Below are 10,830 nucleotides of genomic sequence, written 5' to 3'. Positions count from 1 at the left end.
TAACTAAAAAATTTTAAATTTTTTTTAATAATAAATTAAAAATACATGTCAACTAAACCCTAAAAAAAAATAACAAGTGAACGAGAAATATTATATATTATGACACCACTAATATTTTTCACAAACTATTGGAGCAGGTGCATGTGCAAAGCTCTGCCATTGCCCTTCTTGTACTTTTTTATTTTTTGGACTGGGACCCTTTTTGTACCTTTAAACAAATATTTATGTGCAAGAATATGTAGTACTTATTGTAATTTTTAAACTTGTGAGATTTTATTGTATTGAAGTGAATCCCAAAAAGAAAAAAAAATAGATTTCTAACTTTTTAAATTTTTGATAAATATATTTTTGACAAAATTTAAATATAAAAAAGTCTTTGACTTTAATAAACAGAAGACAATTTAGTTTTTCCGTCTATTTGTCTCTCATATACCAAACGGAATTGGCTGATTGATGTGGCAGAAATGATGTCCAGGTGTCCGTTACGGTGTCACGCTGGAAGGGGAATAAAGTTTGAAGGACAGATAAGTCCTTGACGTCATTTTGCAAATAAAGTTCAAAGGACAAATAGGTCCTTAAGAATTTAGTTCATTATGCTTCTATATGTATCATATATTACTATCTAATTGAAATATACATATATTATGTATCATATATTATTATCTAATTTAATAATCAAATGTGTCGCATGACACTCTTATTAAAATTGAGAGAAATATTTTTTTTCAAAATTAATAAACTCCTTTCCTAAATTCTCTCATCTACCTCTCTCTATTTTTCTATTTCTCTCTACTATTTTTACTCTATATATAATTATATTTTATATTAATAATTTGACAAATCAAAATATATCATCCGATATTTTTTTACAATTAAAATATTTTAAATGTAAAAATATACACATTAAATTATTTTAAATTTTAGATAACGAATATTAAAATTAATTATTAATAAAAAATTAGACTTTTTCATATAAAAATAATAACTAAAAATCTTATTATTTAATTTTTTATCTACAGATATCTTGGTCTTCTTAGTCAGAAACTTTTGTCAACTTACGACTTTTTTGTAAAAGTAGTTTGATTTTATAAATTTTTTGTGTCATGCATAATTTATACTGTTAGAACAAAGTGAACTATAATTTAAAAAAAAATATATTCTCGTAATGTTATTATGCATAAAAATACTAGTTCTAATATAATACACAAATGCACTAATGCTAACTTAATACATGAATGATGCACAAATGAACTAATGCTAACTTGATGCATAAATGAATTGATGCTAACTAATGCAATTTAACAAATTCTAATATAATACACAAATGCACTAAAACTGAACTAATGCAATTTAAAAAAAAAAATAGAAACAGAACAAGTCCAATTTCTGCAATTTTAATACAAATAATTTAAATTGTAGAATACAACAAGTTAACTAGATTTCAAAATACAAGAATAATTTTATTAGTTTTTTAAACTAAATTTTACCGCTTATGATTGAACTATATTTTACTTCTCTTTCTTCAAATATTTATTACATATAATTTAGAGAGAATACTAATATTGTGATTAAAAGTTAGAATCAAGATTTAATTGTTTAAAAAAATTGATTTTGAGTTAATTTTATAACTATCAATATAAATTCTTTTATACTAATATCTAATTATATTTTTATATACATAAAGAGAAAAATATTATTTTTAAATAGCAAGTTATACAACAGACTTAACAGTTAACACCTAATTAAATATAAAAATATACACATTAAATTATTTTAAATTTTAGATAACGAATGTTAAAATTAACTATTAATAAAAAATTAGATTTTTTAATATAAAAATAATAACTAAAAATCTTATTATTTAATTTTTTATCCGCAGATATTTTGGTCTTATTAACCAGAGACTTTTGTCAACTTACGACTTTTTTATAGAGGTAGTTTGATTTTATAAATCTTTTGTGCCATGCATAATTTATACTGTTAGAATAAAGTGAACTATAATTTAAAAAAATATTCTCGTAATGTTATTATGGATAAAAATACTGGTTCTAATATAATACACAAATACACTAATACTAACTTAATACATGAATGATGCACAAATGAACTAATGTTAACTTGATGTATAAATGAACTGATGCTAACTAATGCCACTGGTATGATGAAAACTAAACTAATGCAATTTAACAAAATCTAATATAATTCATAAATACACTAAAATTGAACTAATACAATTTAAGAAAAAAATAGAAACAGAACAAGCCCGCAATTTTAATACAAATAATTTAAATTGTAAAATAAATAAGTTAACTAGATTTTAAAATACAAGCATAATTTTATAAACTAAATTCTCATAATAGAAGTATAATAGAAGTATAATGAACTAAATTCTCAATGACCTATTTGTCTTTCGAATTTTATTTGCAAAATGACGTTAAGGACTTATTTGTCCTTCGAACTTTATTCCCCTTCTAGCGTGGCATTGTAACGGACATCTGGACACCGTTTCAGCCACGTCAGCCAGTTTCATTTGGTGTATGAGAGGCAAATAGACGGAAGGACTAAATTGTTCTCTGTTTGTTAAAATTACGAACTTTTTTGTATTTAAATTTTGTCAAGGATATATTTGTCAAAAATTTAAAAAGTTAGGGACCTATTTATCTTTTTTTCTAAAAATAATATATCGTGATTTTATTGTGAATATTTAGTCATTTGTATTTGATTTTAATTTTATCTTTAATCTTCTGGTTTTAATATTATGTTATGCTGTTATATATTTTAATTATATTCATGTAGTTATATTTTAGACAATATATAATATAACAATTTTATATTGACGTATAACTAACATATCAGTAAAAGATAACTACCTATTAATAATACATCAACACACAATTTTTACGTCAACATTTTTATTAAATATTAGTTCTCAATGAGATATTCGAAACATATTTAAAATGTATGGGACAAAATACAAATAAATTAAACACTGAAGATATTTTTTAAACTTTAAAAAATTTCATAAAATAAATATAAAAAAATTAAAACACATTTTATGCCATAGGATTAATTAAAAAATAAATATATATTAAAATTATCTAAATCATACTATAACGTAAACAAATTTGTCAAATTCATAGACAAATTTTGTCGAATAAATTTTGTGTTTATTGTAGAAATTCATCTATCTGTTAGATGAATCTTAGAAAAAGAAAAAGTATAGATAAACAATATATATAATGAACAATATGAACAACGATTCAAAAAAAAATTCAAATTCAAATTTTTAATTGATTAAATAATTATTAACAGATTTTAAAATTTGAAAAATCAGGATTAACACCTAAACACATTCACACTATGCACGGTTACTCTTAATTCTACCATAACCACGCTTCCGATGTTCGCGCCAATTCCTCTCACGTCCACGACCATTACTCACCGTCGTCGCTGGAGATAGCCGGTGAGAAGTAGAAGAACACCGACGTTCTCCCTTTTTGTCGCACCAGCTTCTCCCCAAATCCCTCTCAGCACCGACGTTGTTCATCTCATCAGCCCCTCATCGGTGTCGATCTCTCCCTCTCCGGACACCATCGTCGCCTCCGAACTCTTGTCGTCGTTGCTCCTTTGACCACCACCCCCCGCACATCACCGTCGTTACTTTACCGAACACCCTCGTTAACGTGTTTGGGGTTGTATATGTGGTGCCGCTACTGCTGTCTCGTGATCATTAGACGGTGCTGTCTTGTTGCCATCCTCCTCCGCCGTTGGAGTCCTCCTCCTTTTCCTTTTTTTTGGATGGGGATATTTATTTTACTAAGTATATGGATGGTTATTTTCATTCTAAAGTGAATGTTCATTTAATTTGAATTGGATTTATATAGATACAATAAAATTCGCTAGATATTCATTTTACTAGGTATGTGAATGATTATTTTCATTCTAAACCGACGACTTGATAGAGAAAAAGTTTGGCGACATTGAGATTGACTAATGAAGAGGGACCAACTGGGCAATTAAAATTTAGATTTCTAATTAATTAAATAATTATTAACAAATTTAAAAATTTAAAAATCAACCATTTAAAATAAGTTTAATTATTCTATTGGTCCTATAGTTTCGCGAAATTTTCAATTAGGTCCCTGTACTTTTTTTCCTTTTAATTGAGTCCTTGCGCCAAATTTTTTTTTTTAATTAGGTCCCTACATTTTTTTCCTTTTATTTAGGTCCCTATACCAATTCTTTTTTTTAGTTAGGTCTCTATAAAATTAAGCCAATTACTACTAAGAGAAACTTAATTGAAAAAAAAATTAGTACAAAAACCCAATTAAAAAATATATAAAGATCTAATTAAAAATTTCATAAAACTATAGGGACCAACAAAATAATTAAACCTTTAAAATATCGAAATCAATAGCAACAGCAAATAGTCAAATTTTGAAAACATAAAGTAAAACAGTTTTTTGTTACTTAATTTGAGTGGATTTTTTTTTTAATTTTTGATGGGCTAAGAAATTAATTTATTGTTTACCTTGTTTAGATTTTTTTATTGTCTATCTAGTAGAACTGATTTTATGGGGAAAAAAAAATCTTCACAGGCTCACACGGATGAAATGGCTACCAGACAGGGCACTTAGATTCAGGTTGTGAGTTTTGTCACTTATCACTAACACCATTTGAGAGGCGACAACGGTCATGAGTCATGGAAGCCAAGCAATGAAGAATCTGTCCTTATTGTTATCTGTTAATCCCAACGGTAACTTCAAAGAACTTTCTCAATTGAAATTCAATTCTCATTTCTCTCTCCATGTTAATCACAAAAGTGGTTCCCCATGCTCTCATGCCAAAATAAATAAAAAATTCTAAACTAAGCAAATAATCAAATACTTTTTTGGAAGCTGGCCTAGGCAACGGTGACCTTGTAAGTGATTAAGTCAAAGCCGAAAAGCTAAGAACGATAAAAATATATGTTATACATATATTTGATACATAAAAAATTTAATATTTTTTTATTATTATTCTTTTAAAATATGCTCTTAAAATACAATCTAACTATACTCTTATTTATTTAATTATTTTATCCGCAGGCTGCAATTAGAACAACCCCACCCCTCAAATGTTTTTTTCAATCTTTTTTCTAATTTAATAATATTCTAGTCTTTAACAGTTGTATTTACTTCCCCATATCACACTTCTTCACCGCCCAAATCACATTCATACCCTTCGTTGTTCAATTCAAAATACCTTTAATAACAACAGGTTCTGGTCAACATTCAAAGTAGGTTTTAATGCTAATGCCTCTAGATAATTTATGCAGATCTTTTCTAGAAAATACTAATTCCCGCTAATAATTATGCATTTCAATTTCTAAAAACAGAATAATATATATTTTTCTAAAATAAATAATTTAAAATAAGAGGTAATATTCTCTTTAGTCAATATATATTTACCTTTTTTACACTCATTCACATTCATGACCAGTTGACCACTATTTTATGCATTAACTAGCTTGATCATTGAGTATCTTTCTTTTTAAGAAACATGAAACGTTAACCAATTATAGAACAAAATCCTAGCAAGGATTATGCTTTTTTTAAAAAAAAAAAAAACTTAAGTTACACTAATCCATAGGGCAAACAGAAAAAATATATAAAAAAGTAAATATTATTTTATCAGTATTATTTTTATCTGAAATATTTAGAAGTAAATGTTAATATTATTTCTTATTTTTTATTTTTATCTTAAATATTTTAAAAATAACTTAATGTTATTACATTTTAAGTTCAAACAAAAATATTCTGCCTTTTATGATATAGTTTTTTTTATATTAATTTTTATCGTATTTTAAAATATTTTTTGAAGTTATTCATGTTATATTACCATAAGTTGTCACATGCGACATTTATATTAGGGAAATTTTTTTGGTGAAAAATGATATTTGGTGAAAAGTAAAATATTGTTGTTACATGTTGAGTAAAATATACATTGTATATAATGTTTTTAATTTTTTATTTTTCTTAATTATAAAGAGTGTAATTTTCACTTTTTTTTTCAACTTCATTTTTTACTATACAGTATTACTGTTATTTATAATGTACGGACATATGACATGACATCAAATGGTACACACCGACACACAAATTTAAAATTCTTATAAGATAAGGGAACACGATATATATAAAATATAAAGTAGTTTTTAGAGAAATTATAATCATATTTTGGTATTTGATTGATATTAAAATATAAATTAATTTTTTAATTATATAAAATATTTAAAATATTTTTTGTTTAATAATTAATAATAAATACTATTTCTAAACTCATTTTAAGAATACATATATATTAAGAATAAAATTGAATATGCTGATACGTGATAGTATTTAGATTTGTCCAAACGTGTTCGAATTTTTTTTATTTTTTATTAAGATACGATTGGACATAAAAGACACACATGTCGAACGAGTGTCAATAAATATTGTATCCAAAATATATCCAATACACAGACACATCAAATTAAAGAAGTATTGTACTTTAGGTAGCGTTTGTTTTGAGGTACTGATACAGAGACTGAGAGATTGAGACTCTCGTGTTTGTTGGTTCAGAAACTGGTATTAAAATTTCTGTCTCTGTTTCCGAAATTTTAGTATTTCAGTATCTCCAAAAAGTAGAGACACAGGGGACTAAAATTTTTAGAGATGGAGACTGAAACTTTAATAACATTTTATATCTAAAATACTCTTATTTCAATTAATTAATTCCAATTTTATCTTTTGTGCAAATTAAATTAGAGTTTCATTCTTATTTCAATTCCTGTCTTTCATTTTATACCAAACAGAATATTGAAATTTATTTCAATTTCTGTCTCTTAATCTCTGTCTCTTAGTCTTAATTTTTTCGTCTCTATCTCTTCACCAAACGCTATCTTATAGATTGTTACAGTAGTTATACGATGATATTTGCTAGCAATTTTTTATAAGGTTAAAACTATGTCTATTATATTATGTAAATTTTTCAATGTTTGTAATATGAATAAAAAAAAACACTGATATTTAATTTACCCTACAAACATTTGTATAAAAATTGATACATAGTCAAATTTAACCAATTATAAAATAAAATTTAAAGACAAATTAAACTATTTAATTTTAAAAAAATGTTAAAATGTATGTTCATATAAAAAATTAATCATTATATATTTATATATAAATAATTAATTTAATGATTACTTTTTTATGGACACGTAATATAATTAATTTAAATATTTAATTTACACTAATAGAGGAGAAAAATGGAAAAAATAAATTTGTTGTTATTACTAAGATAAATAGTAGTATAACGAAATAAGAGAAGGGTAACAGAAAAGCAGATTAGGGAGGGTGAGAAGAGTCATTTAGAGAGAGAAAATAGTGGTCAAAGAAGGTTTTAAAGAAAGAAATTTGACTGAGGATAGATTACATACATAGCTGTGTGCCTGTGCGGCAAATAACACGCAAAAAATGAAACGGGCCCCACACTGCTTCTCTGTTTCTGAACCCTATAAATACACATTCCTCTCTCTTCTTTTCCTCTCTTCTATGTAACCAATCAGAGAGAAAGAGAGACCAATTCCAACGTTTCAAATCGAATTGAATTGAATTGAATAGAATAGAATAGAATAGAACATGTCTTGCTCCGTCGCAGTTTCCAATTCTCCAGTGTTCTCTCCTCCGTCATCGCTATTCTACTCCAAGCCTTCAATCATTACTTCAATTTCTGCTGCTGCGGCTTCTTCTACGGCGTCGTCTTGCTCTTCTCCCGCTTCTTCTTCTTCTCCTTCTCCTTCTTCTCCTTCTTCGTCGCCGTTGCGTCTTCGTCTTCCCAAGCCGCCTATTCCCGCTTCGCTTTCCGGTGTTGTTGCCGTTTCAGCTTCCGCTACGTCACCAAACGGCACCGTTTTGAAGAGGAAGAGGCCTGCTAGGCTTGATATACCTGTTAGCTCCTTGGCCTTTGGGATTCCCCCCACACCCTCTGCTGCGCCGCCGCGTGATGTTGTGGAGGAGGAGCGTGATGCGTTCTCTGTTTATTGCAAGAGAGGGAGGAGGGAGTACATGGAAGATCGCTACTCCGCTGCTGATAACCTACGCGGACAACAAAAACTGGTAACAAAATTTTACTTTTTCTTTTTAATTCAGATTTAGGGTTTTTATTTGTTATTAATAGGATTCATGTAACCCTAGGTGGAATGGATTTGGAGAAAATCTAATTAGCAAAATTTGTTTGGAAATGATGAATGCAGGCATTTTTTGGAATTTTCGATGGGCACGGTGGTGCAAAGGCTGCCGAATTTGTGGCAAATAACTTAGAAAAGAATGTGTTAGATGAAGTGATTATTAGCGAAGAAGAAGATAGCATTGAGGAGGCTGTGAAGCGCGGTTATCTCAAGACTGATTCTGCTTTCTTGAAAAGCGATCTCCATGGCGGATCTTGCTGTGTCACCGCTTTGATTCGCAATGGTAACCTTGCTGTGTCCAATGCCGGCGATTGCCGCGCTGTTATAAGCAGAGGAGGGGTTGCTGAGGCCCTCACTTCCGATCACCGCCCTTCCCGGGAAGATGAAAGGGAAAGAATTGAGACTCAGGTAAGAAGCATTCCATGAATCATCATGATTTCCGTATTGGCTATCTTCATTCTTATGTATTGAGTAAATTTGAATTTGTTTTGCAGGGTGGCTATGTTGATCTGTGCCGCGGTGTATGGAGGATCCAAGGATCCCTTGCTGTGTCGAGGGGAATCGGCGATAGGCACCTAAAACAATGGGTGATCGCCGAACCCGAGACCAAAGTTATCAGGATCGAACCTGAACATGACTTGTTAATCTTAGCTTCAGATGGATTATGGGATAAGGTAAATTAGCATTAAAATCAAATCCATTGCAATGTTCATAGTTTCATAGTATTGGATCGATCACTAATAAGTTGTTGATTGCAACTCTTGTCTCAGGTTAGTAACCAAGAAGCAGTAGACATTGCTCGACCTCTTTGCGTAGGTAGCAGCAAGCCGCAGCCATTGCTGGCATGTAAAAAGCTTGTAGATTTGTCCGTTTCGCGTGGCTCCATGGATGATACAAGTGTTATGCTTATCATGCTTGGCCGTTACATTTGAACTTTGAAGAAGAAGAAGAGAGAAGAATGGGGATACCCTGATGAATAGAAGAGTAGCTTTGATTCTTTTCTGTATATACCTGATGATGACAGACATTTACTACAAAATTTTTCGCACCCTTAGACAGGCAGAGAAATTAACAAAATGACATTAGCATTTTTTATTTTTTATTTTTTCACCCTAGAATGATATTTTGATGTAATAAGCATTCTTTATACTTCATTTAATGCCAATTCAATTCATTTTTCCAAGTTGGAACTTGGAAGTGATCAAATTTGTGGCACAGCCGTCCGTCCAATTTGGATTACACATTACTACTACTATTCATTGAATCTCTTGCATATTAGATTCCGTCGTTGCCCAGTTAGATTTGAGACTTAATCCTGTTACCTATTTCAATTTTCAAGGGATGAACCCTTCCTTCCATAATTTGCTCTTAGCCGTTACTTCAATCTTCAACGGTTCGCAATTCAGATTCATCCTTGCTGATATGATTCTAAGGTTATAATAATTGACTTGTGCTTTGTGCAAATAAGCACGTCAAATCTAAGCCGTTGTTGGTTTTCCGTAGAAATTATTATAATACCGTTGTAAGATGAAATAACGTTGTTTAATCAACCTCTAATTATTGTAAGATGAAAGAAATATAAACACGTCAAGTATATCTTTTTGCTACTTTAATTATTGATTAAACCACTAATTTAGCTTCTAAAAATTGTTGGTTTATGGGAGATTTAAAATCGGAAATATTTGATAACAAAAAAAAATTAGCCAAAATTAATCAAAAACAGTCATAACTTGTCTTATTTAACATTTATTAATTGTTACGATAATTAATAAATACTAAATAATATAAATTCTTGCTGTTTTTTTTTTTGTTTTTCTAGTATTACCATTTAAAATCTGTTAAACGTGTCATATCTTTATCTTGTTTGGTATATAAAAGTTTGAAGAACTAACAGTAATCTTCATTTATTTAGGAAAAACCTACTTTTTTTTGTTAAAAAAATCTATCCATTATTATCAAAGAAAAAATAACCACAAACTTATTAGACAACCAAATTATTATTAGTTTACCCTAAATTATTTGATAGACTAATTTGTGTGAAAACTTATGTATGAATATGACTAATAATTTTCTAATATGAAATATGATGAACACCCATGACATAAGTTGACCAAGTTATGTTTCAATGCCGTTAAGAAGCACTGACCCCTTCTTCATCTGCCGACCACCTAATTGAACAAATAAAATAGACACATTCTTGATTGATAAACACATTTTGTCTTTTGCTACCGTTGCTCACTCAATAATAAACATCACCCACCTCATAATTGTTCAATGAGTTTATTCAGTGTTAGTTTCAGATCCTCAACTTTATTTGATTGACAATAGTTATATATTAACCCATGTTTTTAGAGTTGTACATATTATATAGTAACTGAGGTTTTACTTTAGTTTTAATAAGATTGAACAAATTAAGACACAAAAAACGTGAGCAAAAATTATGTGCAACTTTATTGAAAAATGTTTAATTTTAAGTAGTTTAACTTTTTGATGAGTATAACAAATAGGATAGGTTTAATTTGGCGAATGATAATGCAATTCTAGAAATGTAAGGAATTCAATATTTCTTGAATAATATGATAAAATTTTATATATATTTATATATTAAATTAAATATTCAA

General features: G+C 28.6%; 1 protein-coding gene across 1 annotated transcript; it reads left to right on the top strand.

Moving 5' to 3' along the window:
* The first annotated feature begins 7,583 nt into the window (after nucleotides 1–7,583).
* On the top strand, nucleotides 7,584–9,415 carry LOC107458334 (probable protein phosphatase 2C 25). The gene is made up of 4 exons (XM_016076545.3): nucleotides 7,584–8,138; nucleotides 8,276–8,617; nucleotides 8,704–8,883; nucleotides 8,980–9,415. The coding sequence occupies exons 1-4, from the start codon at nucleotides 7,662–7,664 to the stop codon at nucleotides 9,139–9,141; spliced, it is 1,161 nt and encodes a 386-aa protein (XP_015932031.1). The 5' UTR covers nucleotides 7,584–7,661; the 3' UTR covers nucleotides 9,142–9,415.
* Nucleotides 9,416–10,830: the final 1,415 nt, after the last annotated feature.

Source organism: Arachis duranensis, chromosome 7, assembly GCF_000817695.3.
Source record: "Arachis duranensis cultivar V14167 chromosome 7, aradu.V14167.gnm2.J7QH, whole genome shotgun sequence".
In the NCBI taxonomy this organism is placed as follows: domain Eukaryota; kingdom Viridiplantae; phylum Streptophyta; class Magnoliopsida; order Fabales; family Fabaceae; genus Arachis; species Arachis duranensis.
The sequence above is the reverse complement of the archived record's forward strand: the minus strand, read 5'-3'. Positions and strand labels throughout refer to the sequence as shown.

Coding starts and splice junctions, on each gene's coding strand:
- LOC107458334 (XM_016076545.3), top strand. CDS start 7,662: ATGTCTTGCTCCGTCGCAGTTTCCAATTCTCCAGTGTTCTCTCCTCCG. Junction 8,139..8,275: donor TACGCGGACAACAAAAACTG/GTAACAAAATTT, acceptor TGATGAATGCAG/GCATTTTTTGGAATTTTCGA. Junction 8,618..8,703: donor GGGAAAGAATTGAGACTCAG/GTAAGAAGCATT, acceptor TTTGTTTTGCAG/GGTGGCTATGTTGATCTGTG.